Raw genomic sequence first — 25,685 nt, forward strand, 5'->3', positions numbered from 1 at the left:
GCCACTCTTGGGCCCTTGAGCAAGGCCCTTAACCCTCTATGCTCCGGGGGTCCCTTACGAGGGAAATATTAAGGTCCGTGACGTGGGGCCGCCTTCCTGTGGGCTCACCACCTGCAGGAGGGACCGTAAGGGACGGTGCTGTGAGGATTGGGCAGCAGTCGAAGGCAGGGGCCTGCTTAGACTGCTGCCCCCGCGACCCGGATTACGGATAAGCGGGAGAAAATGAATGAATGAATGATGAATGAATATATATATATATATATATATATATATATATATATATATATATATAATCTTGTGACTTACTACCATAGTAATTTGTTATTATACTCTAAATGATATTGATGATGATTATGTTTTATATATATATATATATATATATATATATATATATATATATATATATATATGTTTGTGTGTGTGTGTGTGTGTGTGTGTGTGTGTGTGTGTGTGTGTGTGTGCGCGCGCAAACATGTACAGTGAATAGCTAAAGCAGTGAAGAGACGTGTAGACAAGTTGAAAAGTACAAGTAAATGGTTATAAGGCTATGGCAGTGAAGGATGAATGTGAAATATTAGTCAGAATGTAAGGTATGTAAGGTAGTGTAATAGTGGATGGAAAAAAGCTGGCCCTGAACCTGCTATTTCTGGTGTGTATGTTCCTGTATCTACTTCTGGATGGAAGGAGGTTAAACAGTTTGTGACTGGGATGTGAAGAGTCCTTTATGTGATGTTGTGAGTTCTGCTCATACATCTGCTGTGGTGAAGGTGCTTAATGGCAGGTAGTTGGGGGCCAGTGATGCGCTGTGCGATTTTGACCACACTTTGCAAGGCTTTGCGTTCACATGCAGTGGAGCCTTCATACCATACAGTGATGGATTTGGTCAGGATGCTCATGATGATGCAGCATCAAAAACTCATTAGAATCCTTGGGAACAGATGAACTTTCTTAAGACTCCTCAAGAAGTACAGGCATTATAGTGCCTTCCTAACCAGAGCTGAATGTTCTGGTGATAGGATAGATCCTCAGAGATGTGAACTCCCAAGAACCTAAAGCTGGAGACCTTCTCTACCTCAGTTCCATTGATGTAGACTGGGAAGTGTCTCCTGCTGTTAGATTTCCGAAAGTCCAAAATCAGCTCTTTAGTCTTCGTGGTGTTGAGGGTCAGGTTGTTGGTGGCACACCAGGCTTCGGATCTCTTCCCTGTATGCTGTTTTGTCGCTGTTGCTGATCTGGCCAACCACGGTGGTGTTATCTGCATTTTTGATGAAGATGTTGGAGTTATACATAGTCATGGGTGAACAGGTAGTAGATTAGTGGGCCTTAGAACACAGCCCTGTGGGATGCCAGTGTTCAGAATGAGGGTTGAAGATATCTATTCTGAGCTTAGTGATCAGTACAGTGGGGAGGACTGTATTGAACGCAGAACTAAAGTCAATGAACAGCATTTTAATGTAGGTGTTGTTTTTATCCAGGTTGGTGAGGGGTGAATGAAGAGCCGTGAAAATGGCATCCACTGTCGACTTGTTCGTGCAATAGGCAAACTGGTGTGGGTCCAGTGTAGGTGGTAGGTCTGCAGTGAGGTGATTCAGAACCAGTTTCTCAAAGCACTTCATAACAATAGGGGTGAGTGGGTGAACTGGGTGAGTCATTCAGGCATTCTGCAGCTGAGTGCTTAGGCACTGGTATGATGGTTGTAGTCTTCAGGCATTTAGGAACCGTGGCTTGGGCCAGTGATAGGTTGAAAATGTCAGTGAAGACCTGTGCCAGTTGTCCAGCGTATGCTCTAGGAACACATCCCGATATGCCTTCCGGGTTGGCTGCCTTGCAAAAAGAAATTGAGTTTGTTCGGTAGGAACAAAGTCAAGTCAAGTCAAGTTTATTTGTATAGCGCTTTTTACAACAGACATTGTCTCAAAGCAGCTTTACAGAAAACAACAGTGAAGGTGAATGGTGTGCGTTTGTCCCTGATGAGCAAGGGAAAAACTAGACTTTTCCATTTAAGGGAAAAACTCCCTTAGATGATATGAGGAAGAAACCTTGAGAGAAACCAGACTCAAAGGGGAACCCATCCTCATATGGGTGACATCAAGAGTTTAATCATAAATCTTTCAACAATACAGAACACTGGAAAGGAAGAACTAACATGAGTACTGGAGTATAAGATTATAAGTGAATGTTCTTTCTACAGTCTTTGGTATAAAAAGCTCAACATTTGTGATCATCATAGATCCAGCATCAGCTTCTCCATGCCAGGGCCTCTAAACACTCGGCATCTACTTCTCCATGATCATCTATAGGTCCATAATCTTCACGAGGTGGGACGTGACTGGAGCTGGCCAAACCTCAGGATGCCTCGGGATGGGGAGAGAAAGAGAAGCAGTGGAGAGGAATTAGCGTAGCTGCTGTTCATGATATTAACAGCACAAGTTGATAATGTGCATGTGATCATATATTCTGGAGCACAAGGTTGTGATGTGATGTGTGTGATGTGTGTTATGTGTAGGCTTTGCTAAAAAGATATGTTTTTAATCTACACTTGAACTGGGAGAGTGTATCTGAACCCCGAACACTGTCAGGAAGACTATTCCAGAGTTTAGGAGCTAAATGTGAAAATGCTCTACCGCCTTTAGTGGACTTTGCTATTTTAGGAACTACTAGAAGCCCAGAGTTTTGAGATCTCAGGGAGCGTGACGGATTGTAGCGTGTTAAAGGACTGAAGAGATACATGGGAGCCAAACCATTTAGTGCTTTATAAGTGAGTAGCAGTAGTTTGTAGTCTATTCGAAACTTAACAGGAAGCCAATGTAGGGACGATAAGATTGGGGTTATATGATCGTATTTTCTTGACCTAGTAAGAACTCTTGCTGCCGCATTCTAAACTAACTGAAGCTTGTTTATTAATGATGCAGGACATCCACCTAGTAATGCATTACAGTAGTCTATTCTAGAGGTCATAAACGCATGGACGAGCTTCTCTGCATCAGATATAGGCACTGCTGGTTGGTTGAGATTGTGGTGTCAGTTTGTAGTCTGTGATTGTCTGGATGCCTTTCCACATGCTTCTGTGGTCAAAGATGTGAAAGTGCTCTTCTATGTAGATTTTGTATGTATGTTTGGCTCTCCTTATACCTCTTTTCAGGTTGGCCCAGGCTCTGTTGTAGTCCTCTAAGTTGTCAGATTTAAAAGAGGAGACAGACCTCAAAGTTCATCCACAGCTTCTGATTAGGAAAGCATTTCATGTGTTAAATGTGTAAAGCAGGCATGGACGTGTAAATGTCCATGCCTGCGTTAGAGTCTAGTGTGGCCTGTGAGGAAAACATGTTCCAGTCAGTAGCCTAAAACTGTAGAGTGAATGAGAGAATGGCTCCCTTATGTTATGTTATGTGCATATATACACACACACACATATATATATATTTATTTGTATATACAATTGACTATGAGGTGATACATATTCATGTTCAAGAATAAATACTAACCTTATTTTATTTATCCTTATTTATGATTTATTAAAAAAACATTAAAATACAATTGTCCATAAAAAAAAGAAGACAAACTGAGCAATTGCACAGAAAAATAATACATGACTACATGTGACTCACACAGTACCACCACTATAACTCATACACACATACAAGCTAAGAAATATCTTATCTATATCTGATGCAGAGAAGCTCGTCCATGTGTTTATGACCTCTAGAATAGACTACTGTAATGCATTACTAGGTGGATGTCCTGCATCATTAATAAACAAGCTTCAGTTAGTTCAGAATGCGGCAGCAAGAGTTCTTACTAGGTCAAGAAAATACGATCATATAACCCCAATCTTATCGTCCCTACATTGGCTTCCTATTAAGTTTCGAATAGACTACAAACTACTGCTACTCACTTATAAAGCACTAAATGATTTGGCTCCCATGTATCTATCCAGTCTTTTAACACGCTACAATCCGTCACGCTCCCTGAGATCTCAAAACTCTGGGCTTCTAGTAGTTCCTAGAATAGCAAAGTCCACTAAAGGCGGTAGAGCATTTTCACATTTAGCTCCTAAACTCTGGAATAGTCTTCCTGACAGTGCTCAGGGTTCAGATACACTCTCCCAGTTTAAGTGTAGATTAAAAACATATCTTTTTAGCAAAGCCTACACATAACACACATCACACACATCACATCACAACCTTGTGCTCCAGAATATATGATTACATGCACATTATCAACTTGTGCTGTTAATATCATGAACAGCAGATACACTAATTCCTCTCCACTGCTTCTCTTTCTCTCCCCATCCCGAGGCATCCTGAGGTTTGGCCAGCTCCAGTCACGTCCCACCTCGTGAAGATTATGGACCTATGGATGATCATGGAGAAGTAGATGCCGAGTGTTTAAAGGCCCTGGCATGGAGAAGCTGATGCTGGATCTATGATGATCACAAATTGTTCTGTATTGTTGAAAAATTTATGACCAAACTCTTGATGTCACCCATATGGGGATGGGTTCCCCTTTGAGTCTGGTTCCTCTCAAGGTTTCTTCCTCATATCATCTAAGGGAGTTTTTCCTTGCCACTGTCGCCACGGCTTGCTCATCAGGGACAAACGCACACCATTCACCTTCACTGTTGTTTTCTGTAAAGCTGCTCATAACACACATCACACACACACACACACACACACACACACACACACACACACACACACACAAACACACACACACACACACACACACACACACACACACACACACACACACACACACAAACACACAGATGATACTCTTTCTGAACATTTCCTGTTGGTTCAAAAGGGTGGAGTGTCCTGCCTTGGGTGTTTTTTCCCCTCTTTGTTCTAACCAAACACCAGCCAGTGTGTGTTAGAATACTTGTGCATTATTTAGACTATTTAGATGTATATTTGAGGTAAGTTGGTTTGGAGGTTATAAGTTTCAAGGAAGCAAAATCATCTAAGACTTCTGAAAATCTTTGATAAAGCCCAAAGTTATTTCATTAAATACTTCACATTCTCTGGTAACTGAAAATAGAGGTAAGATGGCATAGACACAATTGTCTACTGTACATAAGTTATTTGCTCACCCTCCACCCACTTCCTTTTTTCTATTTCCAGATATGCTTATTTAGCATTACAGCAAGAAAGGGTACTGAAATATGCCAAAGGGGATAAATATCATCTACAACTAAATGATGTACGCTCATCATGGGAGAAATAGGAATCTGAACAGGCAGACATTTGTTTATGAACAACATGCTTTCAGTGCTTAATAATTTCCCTCTTAAGAATTATTATTTTATATACATTTGGGCAATTAAAAAAAAAAAAAAATGAGGTTGCGTGGTGTACTAGCATTGTATTTTCATTTTTAATATGTTAAGCGTTTATATTTTCCATGGATAATAGGTAGAGTGTACATACAAGAGTAGAAAAGGACAAAACCAAAATGATATAGAGTATTAGTACAGTGAAACCTGCTATAATGCTTAACTGAACATGAGGGCCAGTTCTGCGATTTAAACTTAATGCCAGTCTGCTGTGTACAGTTTACTAATAAGGTCAGTAAGAAAGAGAGAGAGAGAGAGAGAGAGAGAGAGAGAGAGAGAGAGAGAGAGAGAGAGAGAGAGAGAGAGAGAGAGAGAGAGAAAGAGAGAGAGAGAGAAAATAAACTATTCAACCAGCAAAGTGAACTAAGCAACTTCACACAATAGAAATGTGCGATTGAATGTATAATATGAAAAAATTGTGTCCATTATTACATTATGAGCTCAGACAGGGAAATAAAGTTCTGATACAGCAATACAGCAACTATTGTCTATTATGCGTTGCTGAATGAATACAACCGGATGGCATAACTGTTCCTGTTTACATATTTATGATGTGTCCGCCAGCTGTTTAAAATACATTTATCATGCACATGTGGATGCAGGGATGCAGTGTGCTTAAAAAAAGAAACTGCTTCTGGATAATTAACATAATAATGACCTATAATTAGTTGAATAATTAATTGCAAATTAATAGAGCTGCATTAAATGCAATAATACAATAAGCAACTTGTAATTGGTTGGATCTGTGTCACAGAATATCTCTGACATTCTCTGAAGTTGACATAAAAGACATACAGTAACGCTTCTATAAACTAAGATGCTTTATGAGATATTTTCCAAGAATCCATCTGTTAAATAATTCTTTATATCGAGAGTACCCTATCGGGTGGTATTGCTTGTTTGAGAATTGCACTGTTCTTGACTATATAAGTAGCACAAACTGCACAGGTAAGCATCGTTTCCTCCAGGATATCTTCAACAGATGGTGCTTAAGGTTGTCCTGGAGGATTATCAAAGACCCCAGCCACTCAAACCATAGCCTTTTCACAAAACTGCCTTCTGTCATATTGAACTAGAGCGTTGGGGCATGCATGACTCGAAACAGACCGTACACCCGCTGACTCACTGCACACTGAACTATTTGGGTATTGAAGGAAAACTTCTTCCTGAAACACATTAAAATATGTTTGTACTTAAATATTTGTTATATATGTAGTGATAATTGAGATAAATTGTTGGCTGATACTCTATTTTAATCTTTCCTTTTGAGATGTAAGCCATTGTATGCCACTCTGACATCACCGGGTGCATTTATGCTAGAATTTATTAGGAGTAAAAGAAAAACAGTTATTTTAAAAGTAATAGATAACACAAGGGTCAAGTTTTAAAGTATGGTAAAAAAAATATAATGATGAAATTATTAAATTATACGCATTTGTACATGAACCTAGTAACATAATTTGTTTTGTTAGCATGTGTTTTTTTTTCATGTCAACCTTTGGGTGGGCTTCCTGTTTGATGCTTATTTTATCCCCTTGATGATGTCACATGAATGAAATCATGGATAAACTGAGATGTGACAATAAGTCTAAATCTATACTTATGTGATTAATTGTGTAAATCTTCATTTTTTTTCCTCATGAATGTACACATAGCACCCCATACTGACAGAAAAACACAGAATTGTTGACCTTTTTGCAGATTTATTAAAAAAGAAAAACTGAAATATCACATGGTCCTAAGTATTCAGACCCTTTGCTGTGACACTCAAATATTTAACTCAGGTGCTCTCCATTTCTTCTGATCATCCTTGAGATGGTTCTACACCTTCATTTGAGTCCAGAAATTTTTGATTATACTGATTAGACTTGATTGGGAAAGCCACACACCTGTTTATATAAGACCTTACAGATCACAATGCATGTCAGAGCAAATGAGAATCATTAAGGTCAAAGGAACTGCCTGAAGAGCTCAGAGACAGAATTGTGGCAAGGCACAGATCTGGCCAAGGTTCCAAAATTTTTTTTGCTGCACTTAAGGTTCCTAAGAGCACAGTGGCCTCCATAATCCTCAAATGGAAGATGTTTGGGACGACCAGAACCATTCCTAGAGCTGGCCGTCCGGCCAAACTGAGCTATCGGGGGAGAAGAGCCTTGGTGAGAGAGGTAAAGAAGAACCCAAAGATCACTGTGGCTGAGCTCCAGAGATGCAGTCGGGAGATGGGAGAAAGTTGTAGAAAGTCAACCATCACTGCAGCCCTTCACCAGTGGGGCTTTATAGCAGAGTGGCCCGACGGAAGCCTCTCCTCAGTGCAGGACACATGAAAACCCGCATGGAGTTCTCCAAGATGGTGAGAAATAAGATTCTCTGGTCTGATGAGACCAAGATAGAACTTTTTGGCCTTAATTCTAAGCGGTATGTGTGGAGAAAACCAGGCACTGCTCATCACCTGTCCAGTATAGTCTCAACAATGAAGCATGGTGGTGGCAGCATCATGCTGTGGGGGTGTTTTTTAGCTGCAGGGACAGGACGACTGGTTGCAATCAAGGAAAAGATGAATGCGGCCAAGCACAGGGATATCCTGGACGAAAACCTTCTCCAGAGTGCTCTGGACCTCAGACTGGGCTGAAGGTTTACCTTCCAACAAGACAATGACCCTAAGCACACAGCTAAAATAACGATGGAGTGGCTTCACAACAACTCTGTGACTGTTCTTGAATGGCCCAGCCAGAGCCCTGACTTAAACCCAATTAAGCATCTCTGGAGAGACCTAAAAATAGCTGTCCACCAACGTTTACCGTCCAACTTGACAGAACTGGAGAGGATCTGCAAGGAGGAATGGCAGAGGATCCCTGAATCCAGGTGTGAAAAACTTGTTGCAGCCTTCCCAAAAAGACTCCTGGCTGCATTAGATCAAAAGAGGGCTTCTACTAAATACTGAGCAAAGGGTCTGAATACTTAGGACCATGTGATATTTCAGTTTTTCTTTTTTAATAAATCTGCAACAGTGTCAACAATTCTGTGTTTTTCTGTCAATATAGGGTGCTGTGTGTACATTTATGAGGAAAAGAAATGAACTTAAAATGGCTGCAAAATAAAAAAGAGTGAAAAATTTAAGGGGGTCTGAATACTTTCCGTACCCACTGTATATATATATATATATATATATATATAAGATACAAGATACAACAGATACAAGTAAATAAGTAACTAATTTGTTTGTGAGGTCTTATTAGGGCAGACATGTCTTAGCTCTCTATTTTTTGCCAGTTATCTGGCGGCTTTTCCACAGGAAGTTCATAGAGACAGACGCCTCCCATCCCACTCCCAGTCTCACCGCCTCTATAACACACTCCACTGCTTCATATGCAATACTGAGCAAGGCTCTAGTCCTCGATTAAACTTATAACAACTATGTACATTTCTCATATTATGTCTGCGGATTTATTTTAAAGCTTTATTTATTTTAACCTGTTTATGGAACTGGTGTTTTACTAGGATCCCACCAAGTCATGTGGACAATATGAGTGCAGGTAAGTTTTTAGCAAAAAAAAAAAAGTTTTCTTTTATTATACTGTTGCATGCAAATTTGGCACATTTACTAAGCAACACTGTGTATTTAAATATAAGGGAATCATTTTACATTTATTAAACACAACAATAGAACAAATATTTATCTGTCTATGTACATCTACTAAACACATTATCTAGTTTCAATATGTATTTAAAAGATGGATTTGGGGGGGGGATTTGTATTATAAATGACTTGCTGTAACGGATTTTATTTCATTAGGTTATGGATTTTATTTTAGCATAACTCAAACTCAATTGACAGTTTGTGCTGCCTAGAATTGAGCTTTTTGGTTTTTTAAATAAGGATGTAAGTGAGATTTGCAGGCTTTATTAATGAGTAACTTGTGGACCTGTGGAATTAGGTAATGAAACCAAGCTCCTCAGATTTAGATCACAGATACTACAGTGTAGTATTGAACGCTTACCTTTGGTTGCAAATTCATTTTAATTAAAAAAAAATGTGTAGTTTTTTTCTGAGCAGAGTGTGTATATGTAAGTGTAAGCAATGCCTGACAATGGTTAAAGTGTCTTCTGTATGTTTCAGTTTTACAGGAGCATCACATAAATCCCAAAGACCAGATCCAAGCCCAGTGTCTTCCCAATGGGCAATTTGTTCACCCAGTGCCAGAAAAGTGTTGCCAGAAACAGGGATGTAAGCTACCAATTTTTTCCAAAGCAAGATCAAGCTCAACACAGGGTCACGGTTTAAATTATTACCTGAAGAGACACACTAAACAAAACCTAAGGCCTGCTAATTCGGAACAGCACCCACTGAAAAACCAGAGGAAGGAGGTACAGACACAATGGAAGGAATCACGACTGACAGAGGACGTGAAACAAAGGCAGGAGTCAAAACTATGGAAAAACATAAATTGTAAAGAGGGCTCTAGGCAATGGGAGGAGCTTGCACAAGCAGATCTGGATGAACAGGACAATATACTAGAACAGGGGGATGATTTGGGTTGTGGAGAGGAGCTGGCACAGGGGAATGGGTTCGACTGGCAGGTAGGTTTAGAACAGAGGGAGGGATTCAAATTACAATGCAAAGATCTAAGCTCTGTGAAACTCCTCTCTGACTCTTACTGTAATGAGGGGGAAATGGGAGGAGTGGACAGACGGCTTAATAAAGAAAAGGAATGGAAGGAAGTAGTTCTGAAAGGGAAAAAAAGATCACTTGTCACACCTGGAGATTCCATATTCTCATCTACACACACGATCCATCAGCAAATAGTGCACAAAGATGGAATAAACCGAAACAAAACACGCCCACCGGTAACATTGTCTGACAAAACAAATACTAATGACATGTTCACCGAATCAAAATATCTAACTGGATTTTATTCAAATAGCATGTGCACAAACAGACTCAACGCAGATGCTTTGACCCCAGATCGAACTGACATAGTCACCATGTTCCCAGAGGTGTGTGATGCAGGTGAGGCTTTGGCAGACCCTGATGGCTTTTCTGAGTGTGATCTCTTTGAACATATTGAGATCTCTTGGAAGTCAGGAGTTGAAGATGTGAGTGAATGTGGAGACACAGTAATGCTTTCTGTGGAAGAGGACTCAAAGAACTCAAATGAATCACTGGGTGCTATTGGGCAGGAGGGTGGTGAAGTGGCAGAAGAACTGGAACAAAAGAAGCCAGTGAAAAACGTTTCATTGTTTAGAATTTCTCACTCAGACCCAACAGTTTATCCAAAATCTGAGAGAGAAGCTGAAGTGCTTTCTGAGTTTTCTGATCATTGCTACTCTTCATTCTGCTCATCTGAGTCTGAGGTGACCTCAGACGATGTAGAAGGAAAGGAGACCAGGCAAAATAATGAAAATGCCCAGCATGTCCCAGAGACAGAACAAACTGTATCGACCGAGTTAAAAGCAGGTGACTATGACACAGCTATTCCAAGTGCCTCGTCCACTGTTTCTCCACAACCTGAAGAGCAAAAGATGCAAGAGTACTGTTACAATGGAAAAGATAGAACAGACATTTCAGGTGGTATGTTAGAAGAGCACGTGTATGAAGAAACTGAGCCGAAGTTCCAACCCAAAGACCTTTTGCAGTCCAGGAAGTATTTAATGACACGTTCGATATCCGTGGAAACCCCCAGACTGGATTCATTTAGCACCACAATATCAGGAAAAGGACGTTTAATGCTACACCCACAGTCATACTATACAAGACATAATTATCTAGGAGATAGTTTGCCTGCTTTCACTGGTTCATTAGGATGTCTCTCACCGGGAAATCCTCCCCCCCCTCCGCTGGATATACCACCTCCTTTTGAACTGTCTTCTATCACAAGACGGCCAATCAGAAAGAGTACCCCTTCTTTGCCAAGTGATGTGACCGCCTGTAATAGGAAAGTTGACTTTGGCCTTAAACGTTATTTCTTACCATTACGGTTTCTGAGAAAAACTGAAAAAAGGACAGATAGTCGCTCTGTGTCATCTAGGTCATCTTCAGAATCAAGTCCTCAGGGCTCTTGTCGAAGGTTAAATTTAATAAGGCAATGTACAGACAGCCCTGAATTTCACAGAGCATATGACAGTTCAGGACCTTCATCCCCATCTTCTCTTCGTTTACACAAGGACATGCATAGGCAAGGTGTAAGCCCTCCTTTAAATAACAGTTTGGGGTCATCTAGTCCCAACTCATGGGATATGTTTAGGGTGGAGTCAGATGACTTGATCCACTCCCTTTTTACACAGCCTTTCCCGCTTTCGAAGCCTCGGTCTTTCTCTTCCCCAAATGTGGACTTCTCAATTTATGAGAATGTTTTAAATACAAGTCCTCACTATGAAAATGTGCAAGTCCGCCTTTTATCACCCTCCAATCAGAATCAACGAAACCAGAGCTCAGCTAATGACACTGATGGTTATGTGGATATGAGCAGCCTACAAAGCTTTCAGAGCAAAAGTTCAGCAAACGAACAAGAGACAGAGAGGTAAATTATTTTAGTCATCTATTGTCAAAAACACTATTGGTAATTTACTATATTGTTTACCATATTATTGGAACCTCACACATTTGAATCCCAGCAATACCACAGCATTCTGTATCTTTCACCCATCCTATTACCTGGAGAGTGTTAGGGAAGTTGGGTGGGAATAGCCAGATGAAGGTGGGTGGGAATAGCCCATACTTACTAACTTACAGTTCTAACAACATACTGGGGAGAAAATGTGTGTGTTTAGATGATATATGATTATTGCGCCAATCAGTACATTAAACGTGTGTTCATTTATTTGATATAAGTAAATATAAGTACTTCCAGATGTGTGTGTATATGTTGAATGTCTGTTTTATTCTTAGTGCTTACACAATCTGCTCTCCTATGGTGAGGTCAGATGGAACAGTGAGTGTATCTGTAGGTGTAGAGTGTTCAAAAGAGGAGGAGAAAAAAGCATCTGAAAGACTGGTAAGCTATCAAGGAGCCTATATGTGAATCAGAGCCTATACTTGTGTCTGTGTGTGTGTCAAACTATTAGTTTTAACCAGTGCATTATTTTCTGTTTTCAGACGGTTAATTGCTCTAGAGCATTTTACACTGTGAAGGAGCTGCTGGACAGTGAGACACAGTGAGTGCAATTATTTCATTAAAAAATTTGGGTAGTTAAGAGAAAATGACTAGGGAATAAATGCTGTATAATGTGAGAATTAAAGACGATGGTGCTGTCATCAATTGTAAGCAAAGCAATTATGTATCGATGCATATGGAAACAAAAATTAACTTCATGCCAATTTCAATCTGCTCAAGCAAAGTAAATCAAAAACAAATCTCTTTTAACACTTACAGAAAAGTCCATAATTCTGTACTTTTTGACTGTTTTTTCTGCTGCTAGTTTACTTACATTAAATGTTTATTGTGATTATTCCGAAGTGTCCTATGTCTTGTAATATTTTTTCTCTTTTTTCTTTTTTAAGGCATGTAAAGACTTTAAAGCTTCTGAATGAGGTATGTACTCTGTGTACTCATCATGAGTTAGTGTATCATAGATATGGGAAATTATTGCATCAATATAAACAACATCATATTGACCATTTCATATCTACAGATGTATACAAAATGTGCCTTGTGGAAGTCTACAGAATTTCCACAATTAATCTGTATTCATCAAACTACAGACCGTAGGTGCAGATGAGCAGCTGAATAAACTGTGGAGTGATTTGCCAGCAATTTGTTTACTCCACCAAGACCTCCACACTCAACTGGAAAACCGCATTAAAGAGTGGTGAGACACAAAACTAAAATATATTTATATATGCGTCACATCAATCCATGTGTCTATATATACCTTTTCTTCAGATCACACCATGTTTTTTGCTTTTTTCTAGGGATCAAATGGAAGGCATTGCTGACATTCTATTGGCGAAGAAAGCAGAGTTTTCAGTTTTCTCTTCTTTTATTAGCCAGCATGACTCCAAGGCGAGGACTATGGAGCAGATGGAGAACACAGTAAGATATCACACATGTCTTTAGTTCTCCAGCACCTTTAACAAGACACTGCCAAACCCAGAGCCTACTGAGAAATTGATTAACTGGTGCTTATCGATGTACATACAGTATAAGGGACTTTATTATCTCATACAGTACATCACGCTAATAAGAGAAATGTATTTCTATAGTGATTTTATCAGTGAAAATTGTCAGAAAGCAGAAATAAAATATATTGTTATCTTTGTGTTTAAGTTTATTCCAAAAGGAAAAGTATAAAATAAGTAAAATTATCTAATAAAAGAAAATATATTAATAAATATATATATAATTAGTACATTTTGCAGTCACTTGTTCTTGATTTTTGAATAAAAGCACACTGCATTTTATTTTCACCCTTTACTGCAAGCTACCTGCTATCTTAACTAGATGAATGCTGTAACCAGATTGAGACATAATCCTTAACTTGGCTCCAGATTAGGTCACACTAAATTCTCACCTGGATACTGCAGGCTTGTTTCCTCTGCTACTGTAATTTTTAAGTAAACCTGCAGTGATGCTCATTCTGAACATTTATTTAACACACCTATGACTATTGGCTTTACAGGAAATGTTTGAAAAACATATTAATAGTCTATCTATTTTTGCTTTTCCTTTTGAGTCTGCTTCTTTGAGTTTGCTTCTACCATATGATATTTAAGTCACCTCCGGTTTGCCCATTCTAATATAATTCTACAACAAGATTTCCATCATGTCACTTATGTGACAATGTCTGTTGTTATTGCTATTGTAATATACTCATACACTTGAAATAAATTAAAATGCACTTATAACAACACCGTAACTAATGAAGAATTGCCAAACATTGCGAGTGCTATTACAACCAAAATGTATCTGAAGTGTGAATGTGATATTTACTGTATGTTCATGGTGTATTGTTCATAGTATATTGTTTTGTTATGTATGTAATGTGTCAGTAGCTCATTATCTGTGTCTTTCAGCAACTGGACATCAGTGCCTTCAAACAACAGTTGCTGCATGTGATAGCACGGGTCCTACAATACCGCATGGTTCTAACAGGTAACATATTAAACTTAAGCAGCTCTGACTGTCCAAATATGCGTTAGCCATTACACACATTCCACAACAGTTAGAGTCACCAGCAGAACATCCACTGCCACACAAGACATACTATATTCAAACTATACACTACACCAACATAGTAATCACCCTTTCATTTTGACTAACTTTTGCTTTACCTCAGACCTCCTCAAAATGAAGATATAGTATATTGTGTTATTTATAGTGTGTTCTGCATCTGTGTTTTGTCTAAAGTGCTTGTTTTTGACACCCCTCTTCTTTTATCTTTATTAGATTACAAAAACAATCTCTCAATACTTTCCAGAGAGTATGAAGATATACAAGGTAGGTAACATCAATACAGCTACAGCTTTTATTATTCCTTTTTCCGGTGCCACGGCTTGCTCAGTCGCCACGGCTTGCTCATCAGGGATAAATGCACACCATGACTCACCTTGACTGTTTGTTTCTGTAAAGCTGCTTTGAGACAATGTCTGTTGTGAAAAGTGCTATAGAAATAAACTTGACTTGACTTGACTTTTTTCATAAATCATATGATATTACATAATATTAGTTACAACAAAATACCAATTTCCTGATGGCAGCATGCTTTGATAAAACATTAACTGTAACCAGACATACTTTTTTTTTAGTACAACGTTTCTAAATGTAATTAGGTCCTTATGTATTATATCATTTTATGTGTGTTGTTCATGTGGTAGACAGTTTCTGTCTTCTCTTAGTAATCAGAAGGTCATCTGGCCTTTTATCTCCTAGTTTCTGTGTGACTGTTTGATTAACTACTAAAATACCTCGTGTTTCACTCCCATGTAGCGTTTGAGCAATGGGAGATGCAAACTTTTGCCCTCACTGGTATGTGTATATGTTGTTCAAGGTCAGGGTACCAGTGGACATCTAATCATGCTTCCGTTTTGTTTCCTTTTAAATGCTTTATCTCAGCTGCTATGGAGATGGTCTCGGATGTAGCTGATCAGGCAAAGGACAGACTCAAGAATGGAGTGAGTTGCATGCACTGTGTGTGTGAGACTTAAATAGTGTGTGCTGTTTTTCACTAAAACTTTGAATCAATTGGGGTTGAATAAACTGTCTCGTTTATTTACAATAGATTCTTTATAAATGCATTTAAAGACACTAAAAGACAGATTAAAATTTTTTTTAATATAATGGAAAATGGCAGGACAAGAATGTGTATAAGTACTCAGAAGTGTGCTGTGTGTTGTCTCAGGCAGATCTTCTCCGTCTGGTCAATATCGAGCACAATGTCCAGGGATTAAAGAACCTACTTCAGCCTGGGAGGGTGAGAAAGCATATGAACTTCACATACAACCCAACTTGTCACATACTTACAGTATAAATGATTTAAGCCTGTTTGTGTTTAGGTGTTTGTAAAAGAGGGAACCCTGATGAAGGTCAGCAGGAAGTGCAAACAGCCACGTCATCTATTCTTGGTTTGTCATGTTATTTATTATTGATTTGTGTTAAAGCCTTCACAGCCCTTTGCTATTTCAGTCACAAATGACAGAACGTTTTTGTCAACAAAGGGAATTTTTATTCAGCCCTATTGTCTGTTGCTTGGCTTTCCCACACCCCTACATGGTGATGTCCTTGTATTTTAGAGTTGGATTTCCTGGCAGGATGTTTTTCCCTCAAAACTGTATGTTGTTTGTAAGGAAGAGAGAGACATCCATATACAACACACAACTTTTAGACCTAAGTCTGTAATGTACAAATCTTAAAAATTGCAATTCTGGTTCATTTCTACTTCACATAATCATTATTATTGTATATATTTAGTGTACTTCAGTAATAACCTGTTAACTAAATTGTTGCATTTTGTTTGTTAAATGTTAAATATATTATTATTATTATAATAGACTGTTGAATATATTATTTGTTCATTCATTTATTAATTCGTTTATATTTAGTTATCACTTTATGCTGTTGCAGTGGATATGGAGTGCCCTGGATAGAACACACATGCAAATACACAAATATTCATACTCATTTACACATTTCAGGGCAATTTAGAGTAGCTAGTCCACCTATAGTGTCCCACAGTTTTTGGGAGGTGGTAGGAAACCCGAGAACGCACAGGAAACTCATGTAGACAACTGAAAATCCAGAGAGTAACAAAAGGACAAAAAAGAAACACAGACTGGGAGCTTTGATTCAAAAACGCTGTTCATTTATGGATTTTTATTTTTGTAGTGTCTGGGTCAGAGGTGGAAAGTAACAAAGTACAAATACTTTGTTACTGTACTTAAGTAGTTTTCAGCCCATTAACCTATTTCATGTCATTGCGTGGCTTTTTCAATCTACCACTGGTGTATCATTTCCTGGCTCTCACACACCACAGATGTAGGCTAGTTTACGAAGATAACAATGAGCAGGCAGAAGGCAACAAGAAGTATGGGGTTAATGTGGATGAGACAGAGGGAGTCAGCGATGTAAACATGACTGAGCAGAGACATTCCTGATCAGCTGATCATCATCATCATCTTTTCTCTGCTTGTGTTCTATATGGTGGAGGTTGAGCCTGGATACATTTATTAGGTAACAACATTTGAAGTTCGTTTTGTATTAATATATTAATTAGGGCTGTCAAAATGAATAACGAGTTAACGAAAATGAATTTTAATGGCACACATTTTATTAACGTGCAATTAATGTAGTGCACATTTCTGTCTAACCATTTTTATTAAAAATATAAATAAATATAAAAGAGGCAAAACTAAAACCTTCAAAGCAACACACGTTTATTCACAACGTCTTTTCTTTACTCAGATATAAAATAAATAAATAAATAAATAAATAAATAAATAAATAAATAAATAAATAAATACAGATTCCACAGGAAAATTATTTTTAATCAGTACACATTTGTTTTACTGATGTGAGCATCAAAATCCTCCATGATGTGCAGCAATTACCGACAAATGCGCCGGCGCGTTTTCTGGCATTTTTCATTTTAACGCCGAAACGACCTTTAATTACTCTTTTTTGATAGTACAGATAAAGGAAATACATTATTCGAATCTTTAAAGCATCTACTTTGATTTGTATACACTCATAATAACAAGACACGGTCATTTTGTAAAATAAATGAAACAGACAGGGGGCTCACAGACATAATAAATACTGTATATGAATAGAAAACTTTCTCCGGTAACACCTCATTAACCGTCCGTGTGGAAACATATCAAAAGTTCCGTTTGGTGTTCTGATGATTTACGTGATTTAAAACACCATAATAACTTTAAAACATTCCCAAGAATATTTTGTCTTCATGTTCTATGCTCAGTTTGGTGTCACTAATAATAAACATACATTTGTATAAAGCATCCATATTTCTCCATTCCCATGTTGATTAGAGTAATTAAAACATGAAAAGTATTATTTCGAGGTACATTTAGAACAGTTAAAATGTGCGATTAAATTGCGATTAATTTTGAGTTAACTCATGACAATCGTGTGATTAATCATGATTAAATATTTCAATCGATTGACAGTCCTAATATATATATATATATATATATATGACGTGGTGTCCAGTTTCCAGCGTCACACTAAAATGGGTAGTAGTAATGGGCACTTTTTACTTAAGTACATGTCAGAGCCCAAACTTCTTTACTTTAACTTAAGTAAAAAGATTTAGTCAGTACTTCATCTTTTAACAGAGTATTTTAAAACATGACAATCTGTACTAATATGTGTATTTAATATTAATATTAATTTTTTTTTATATTAGTAGACTTTTTGGGTCTCTGAAGCATTATGTCCAAATTCCTGTCTATTTAACTTCGAATAAATCTCTTATTATTAACAAATGTAATAGAATGAACATCTAGACACGCTGATATTGCTAACATACCCACCCAAACAGTCTGTCTTATTGGTAATTAAGACAGATGAAGAGACAAGTGGCTTTATAGATATTGTGAGTCAGAAATATGTGACAAACACTGACAAAGCAGGGTTATACCTAAGTATCTGGTATGTTTCAAAGTGTTAATTCTGTATGCATAGATTATAATTTTAGACAGCATTCAAAACAATAGCATTGTCTTTAAGACTGAAAATGGTGACATGGTTGAAGATGTGTGCAAGCTAGGAACAAGAGCATGAGTATGAAACTGTCCTAGTGTGCTATGAACATACCTTTTTGAGTGTTTCAGTGTTTAGCCCTTGGTTTAGTAAACAGTGATACAGAATAGATCAAATATACACTATATACACTGCATATATGTTAATTTGTAAGATTGTTATAAGAGCTAAAAAAGAGAAGCAATGGGTTTGTAATGTCTGATGTGTTTGGGATTAATAACAGAAACACTGTAGTAAATACGCTACTTGTTCTGCCCTCTTGTGGTGACACCTGTACAATGCATATCCATACTGAATCATTAAGATATTACATTACACTAAACAGTGAGATTTTTCTGCAAGTCAGTATGTGCTGATATGTTACCTCGATATTCTATATTGCAGATGAGTGATATAATGCTTTACACGTACCCTCAACAAGATGGCAAATACAGACTCATTAATACTCTAGCCCTGACAGGGATGGAGGTAATACACACAATTGTTATCAAGTAATATAGTTTTATATTGATTCTCTAATGTATTTATAGTATTTTCTAATGTTTTTCTTTTTTTCTATTCATCTCTCAGGTTACTAGACATTTGATAGAAAATAATCAGAATGCCTTGAAGATTGAGGTGAAAGACATTAGTATAACACTGTTAGCAAGGTAAGACATGCACACACACACACACACACACACACACACACACACACACACACACACACACACACACACACACAAATTGTTGTGCTTTCTCGCTCTCTCTCTCTCTCTCTCTCTCTCTCTCTCTCTCTCTCTCTCTCTCTCTCTCTTTCACATTCCAGTGCATTTAAGTGTTTTGTATGTGTTCTTGTTTGCAGCTCTTCTATTGAGAGGGATGATTGGTTCGTTACGCTGAATCGTACAGTAGCTGACCTGGGCTCATTATTGATAGAACCACCTGGTTTTAATGAGGTATGATATTTAGGTTACTAACTAACTCACTTTGGTCTGGAAAGTCAGGAGTTAAAATCCCAGCACTACCACGCTGTCACTGTCATGCCCTTGAGCAATCCCCCTTTTATATATATATATATATATATATATATATATATATATATATATATATATATATATATATATATATATATATATATATATATGCCTTTATATAATATAATATTCGAACTTATGACTTTCAGATCCACAGATCCACAATGCCTTAACCACCTCTAAGCAAAGTTTTTATATTTGTTATTATAGATTTAGATAAAGTATACTATTATTGTTATTAACCTATTCAACAGATAACTCAATTGGCTCAAGTCCAAAAATTCAAAAACTCCAAAATTCCTCCCTTATTTCACAACAATTTCTCTCGAGAGTTTATCTTTTGGCATCGTCATGCGTTTAAAAATCACCATCGGTGAATCTTTTCTCCCGATGACGTGCAGCTCAGAACACAGGTGAAGTGCGTTTTTTTCATGCCCGGTTGTTTTCAGCGTGACGAATGATTCACATTTCCTGTAGACAGTCCGAGTGAGCGGCAGGTCAAACGTCAGAGGAACCTCATCCATATTTATGATGTGGTGCGGCCCGATTTAGTGGGAGCGAATCCGATTTAATATAAAGAGTTTCATTGGTTCACCTGAACCCGTTCAGCGTTTTTTTTGGTATAATGTTACGGAGCAGGAAAAATCCATAAACTAGCCGCTTCGTTGTTTAAGCCGCGGGGTTTAAAGCGTGGGAAAAAGTAGCGGCTTATAGTCCGGAAAACACAGTATTTAATGACCAGCAAATTAAAGTGTTTAATCACCATGTTCTGGGAATCAATGTAAATGTATTGCATTGGTTTAGGAACAATATGAAGCCTGTGTAATTCTTAGCTTTCAATATATAGCAAAAATATCATTGTGCACAATTAAAACAAGAGCACAGGATACATGCTCATTCCCGATGCTTGATGTAGAAGGCCATATGCAAAATTGTTTCCTAGATTTCTCGCAATAAACCTCACTGAGTTTGCTTACAAGCTGTGTGTTAGCACTACAAACAGACACTTTCTATCCAAGCAACTTGAAATGGTTTCTAAAAGCAGAATCTCCTCAGGTATCGTAACAGATGGCTGTTGTGGAAAACTAAAATGCTCGTGATGGCCAAGTTTTTGCCAATTAGCACTTAGCAACTCTGTTCTCTGTTGGCTGAATGTGTGAAAGGCCTTTATCACACCTCCCATTAACAAACAAACTCTATGCACACAGTGTGCATTTGTAAAGCAGTGCTTTTTAGACAGAACCAGAGATAAATGTTCTCGTCTGTCTGGAATGTGATCTGATTTGCCTGCATAGGTGTATATGCTACCTACCTCAGTCAGATATCAACATCAGCATTGTTCTGTTTGTAATGTCACGTCATTTTAGGCACTAAGGTGCTATTGTGGTGATGCGTCAATGAATAAAGTGGGAACCCACACACTATCAGCTACTGTGCATGCTTTTAAAAGCATAAATGATAACAATAAGCAGAAACAGAAACAGTGAGTTAATATATTTAATTTATCTGACAAACTAGATCTGATCATTGAGGCTTTCCTGGCATTAGGCCAGTACATGTCGAATGGATAATAGAGACAACTATGGTAATGTAATTCATAGCCAGGGCGGTTTGTTAATTCGTTTTTTATTGTTGTGTGGTAAAAATCCCAACCCACCACTACCAAAATACTCTTCCATACCTCAGCAACGAATAAAAAAACAAGTGTGCCCTGAAGAGGAACCATTAGTTGGTATTTTAATGATCAAAACACAAAAAACATAACTTATCTGGAATCTTTAGCTAGATCTTTGGTTTGCTCTTGTTGCAGGTTTCTTTGAGTTGAGTATCGGAAAGGTCAATATTGTTATACTGGTTAACAAATGATACATTGTGCTGCACACCAGGAAAAAAAAAAAAGCAGATAGATTGACAAAATCTGAGAGCCCAGAAAGTTAATCAGTGATTAGAGTTACTCTAAAGAAACATTACAAAGGCCTTTTATACTACAGATTTTGCACCTTTTATTAAAATGAGAAAAATAAACATATCTGTAAATTAGGGATTTATGAAGTGTACATCATATCACTGTCATTTTGATATTTTTGGATACTGGAGTTTTTATTTATTTATTTAAATACAGTTTACCCAATATTAGCAATGAAATAAAGAAGTCTATACAATATTATATTTATTTATTTGCAACTGATATTAGACAGTATGACCCAAAAGTCATGCTCTAATTAGTGATACAAATTTTCTTTTACTAGAAGATTTGCCACGTATTGTATATTTTGGCACACTAAATCTTTGAGGTCATTATTAACAAGATAGAACTGAGATTAGATTTCTGACAGCACATTTCTCCTATAGATTGGAGAGAAGTCAGGAGTATGTCTCGGGGAGAATGCACCACCTCTGGTGTCTGTTTCCCAGGTAGCAGTGTGTATGAACTGCCCCGTTCATTTCAGCCTCACACACAGAAGGCATCACTGTCATGCCTGTGGCAAGGTAATTACACACACAAAAGTACACATGCACACTTCAATGACATAGATAACCAGGTGGACATAACATTTTCTTTACATCTCATTGGTCAAAGGTTGTGTGCAGAGACTGCTGCAAGAACAAAGTCCCCCTGAAATACATGAAGAACAGACGAGCCAAAGTTTGTAATAAGTGCTACATTGAGCTTTGCAAAAATGGTAAGAAAAGAAAAATAGTTAAAAACATTACGATGGTCATAAAACCATACTTTACAGGTCTTTAACAGTGCTGGTAGCATGGTGGAGGATTTTATTGGATGTATTAGATGATGACTGTCAAATCTTTGATATAAGTGAACTGACTGACTTTAAAAAGGTTAGACTTTTCACCCAAATGTATGTATTCAGATGGTGATGTTGCTGTGCTAATGGAAAGCTCCAGTCGGCCACTGTCTGCCGTTTTCCAGAACATTCACACACCCAGTTTATGGAGGAGTCGTAAAGGCCACTTAACCTTCAACCACGTAAGCATTCATATCATCATCATACTGAAGTTTCAATATTTATAATAAACACACAATGTTTTACATTTTTTTATTCTCTTATTTCATAATAATGCCAAAAAATGGACAGTGGGCACACCTAAATACATTTAAATAGGATTATATGCAAATCAGCTATGCTATGCACAATGCTTATTGAATGGTGAATGCCATTTATTAGCCTATACACACGAATAAAAATAAAACTAGTCTGATATTTCGGAAATCTAGTGGAAATTATTTATACATTTATTTTTAGGTTTGCTAATTGAGGCCCATTATACTTAGTATTATTCCTAGGTTATAGAACACTTAATCAAAAAAACAAAAAACAGGCAATCACTGTTAAAATCTTAAGCTTAGTACAGAGCTTTTAGAATGGGTAAGATGCATTTTGTTTACTTAAAAATGGTCATCAGAAATTTTAATGTAGCACAAAGCATTTACTCTTTTTAAAGCATTTATTATTAAAACCTATCTGTGCCACAGCCATTTTGACAAGAGGGCCTCGCTCTCTGGGAGGATTGATTGTTTACTCTCTTTGCTGTGTTCATTACAACATCACCTGCCAATCATGTGCATCTATGAATTAATTTAGAACAGACAGACGTTTACTCATTGTGTTTAATCCTGCCCTATGACACAACATGAGCAGTAGTTTAATTCTGTGATTCAGTTGACTGACTACACGTCATCGGGAAAGTCTGGGCATTACCCAACAATATCATATATAATATCCCGTGTTTTTATAGCATAAGATAAAGATCAAATATAATTTACCTTTAATGGGGTCTGCTATTTCTAATATTGTGCAGGTGACAGGATCAGACGGTGAAATGAGTGGGACTTTGCAGAGGAGTCGAAGTAGAAAGCGTAGCTGGAAGAGTCTGTGGTTTCTACTGAAAGATAAAGTGCTGTATACATATCCACAGCCTGAGGTAAAATAAACATGCACATTTATAATTGAGGCAATAAGATATTTTACTATAAAAAAAATAAACCCTAGAATCTCTCTTTCCCTTTATTTTTTTCTCATTAGGAGCGGGTTGCATGTGAGTCCCTTCCTCTGCTAGGTTTCTCAGTAAAGTCAGAGAATGAAGGAGAAAGCAGTGTGTTTCAGCTCTACCACAACACTACACTCTACTACACGTTCAAGGCTCAGGATACACACACAGCACAGAGGTAAGTCACAGGTGATTTCATGAGGCGATACAGAACGTGCTAAAGAATCATACATTAATTGTATATGTATACTGTTTTTAAGGTGGGTGAGTGCCATGGAAGAGGCCACAGTCCTGTAGCAGCTGTCTAAAGAGGGCAATTATATTTCTTATTATGATACCAAACAACTGTGAAATCCACACAGACCTGTTTTTTTTACTTACAGTGATACATATTTGATGTGAAACTCTGAAGACAAAAATTATCCCACCTTAAAATTATTTCCTTCCTAAGATCAAATAATATCAAATGGCAATTTTATGATGAATTAAACTAGCGTAATTAGTATTATTTATTAGCCAAGAAAGAGACAGAAATCCAGAATATTCTGATTTGATGAAGAAAAGCAATAGCTTTGACTCTATTGAAGATTGACTGACTTAATTACTGCTAAAAATCAAACCAGGCTACATGACAACAAATTAAGCATTTATAATTCATATTCACTTTAATGGGTTAGACGTTCTGACGTTTAGCTACTTATTTGCTGTTTGTTTCCAAAGATAGATGCTCTATCAATATATATGATTACTGTTAATTTGTTAGTTTGTTTTGTTCTCATATGTATAAATGTAATTATATTACAATTTATTATTAATTGCATCTTGCAGCAGGACTCACTGCAATTGAGCATTTTGGGTTTCCATAATAAACATTTGAAATGAAAGTATAAGCACTGAAAAATCAAGTCTACATTATGTGCAGTTTGTCAAATTATTTACAATAATGTATAATAAAGATCATTTGTAAATATCATTAATATAGTGGTATGATGTATGTTTGTGATATTTTTATAGGTATTCTTTTACATACTGTAATTTCACACACACAGACACACAATTTGATGCAATGGATTTTTCTCCTCTGGAAGGTATTATCATAAGATTCTGAAGGTTTGGGGCCTTATTGTATGGTTTGAATCTGACTTCCTTTGACCCTTCAGCACAGGAACTAAGGCAGGATTAAATATCAGTCTCCTTTAAAACATTATTCTGAGTTAAAGGTTAATTTTAGCTCTATGCATGATTCTTAGCAGGGTTTTTTGTCCCTAGTGCACATTTTAAGACCATGCCTTTGACGTCCTCATCGTCAGAGATACATCATATTTAGAGGATAGAGGATTTGTGAGGGGTGGTGTTTGCACCCTTAGTGAATGACGCAAATAGTACTTTTATTCCTATTATGTAATACAACTGGCACATGAAGTGTGACTATTTAGAGCTCAATACTGTAGTGGCCTGTGCAACCTGTGGGTGGCAGAACACTGCAAAACCAAGTGCACTTCACTTAAAGTGTTCCTTGATATGACACATTGCTATGATCGTCCATATGTAATGTTATTATAGTGACTTGCAATGGCAGTCTATTCACGTGATTTATGTGGTGATAGTCTTTAATTAACATCTCTTCAGAAAGTAATTAAAAACGAATATTTAAAAGTATAAAAATTGGAAGTGTGAGGAGAGGCAGGGCAGTGCTGTCCTGTTTCCCAGTTCCCCTGAGATGATCTGACCCAGAATCTAGAGATAAAAAGAGGGTGAGAGAATTTTTTTTTCCTGAAAGTTAGGGACACCTTGCCCCAAATAAGGCAAACATTCATCATTTGAACTCCCTCTCCACTTTTCTCTCCTGCGTCACACGCCTATTCTGCTCAGTCTGTCTCCTCATTTCCTTCCAGGCTATCATCTTCTGCTCTGCCACATGCTAAGAGCTTAACTGTTCTTCATGTGTGATCCAGTGTGATGCTGTTATGTGCTCAGCAATAACTGTCACATTTGAATGATGCAATGATACAATTAGATCGGGGAAATTGGTGTGCACTAGTTACGCATTTAGCATGCATAGTGAATAAAACATGAATGTTAACCATACTGTTGTGTTGTTTTTTTTATATC

At 37.4% G+C, this 25,685-nt stretch overlaps 1 protein-coding gene across 1 annotated transcript; it reads left to right on the forward strand.

The window, feature by feature from the left end:
• Positions 1-8,688: 8,688 nt before the first annotated feature.
• On the forward strand, positions 8,689-24,546 carry fgd5b (FYVE, RhoGEF and PH domain containing 5b). Its single transcript, XM_083527286.1, has 21 exons — positions 8,689-8,865; positions 9,450-11,850; positions 12,219-12,324; positions 12,426-12,484; positions 12,831-12,861; positions 13,032-13,138; positions 13,242-13,362; positions 14,343-14,421; positions 14,716-14,766; positions 15,382-15,440; positions 15,668-15,739; positions 15,822-15,890; positions 18,931-19,014; positions 19,117-19,196; positions 19,391-19,484; positions 21,915-22,052; positions 22,144-22,246; positions 22,436-22,551; positions 23,385-23,507; positions 23,609-23,751; positions 23,834-24,546. Exons 1-21 carry the CDS (start codon positions 8,856-8,858, stop codon positions 23,868-23,870), a joined length of 4,083 nt encoding a protein of 1,360 aa, XP_083383412.1. The 5' UTR covers positions 8,689-8,855; the 3' UTR covers positions 23,871-24,546.
• The last annotated feature ends 1,139 nt before the right edge of the window (positions 24,547-25,685 follow it).

The sequence above is a fragment of the Silurus aristotelis genome, assembly GCF_946808225.1.
Source record: "Silurus aristotelis genome assembly, chromosome: 2".
Lineage (NCBI taxonomy): Eukaryota > Metazoa > Chordata > Actinopteri > Siluriformes > Siluridae > Silurus > Silurus aristotelis.

What these genes read in the sequence shown, in the direction of transcription:
- fgd5b (XM_083527286.1), top strand. An exon ending in ACCTACTTCAGCCTGGGAGG is followed by an intron (nt 15,740 to 15,821) that starts GTGAGAAAGCAT and finishes GTTTGTGTTTAG; the next exon opens with GTGTTTGTAAAAGAGGGAAC. An exon ending in GATACACACACAGCACAGAG is followed by an intron (nt 23,752 to 23,833) that starts GTAAGTCACAGG and finishes ACTGTTTTTAAG; the next exon opens with GTGGGTGAGTGCCATGGAAG.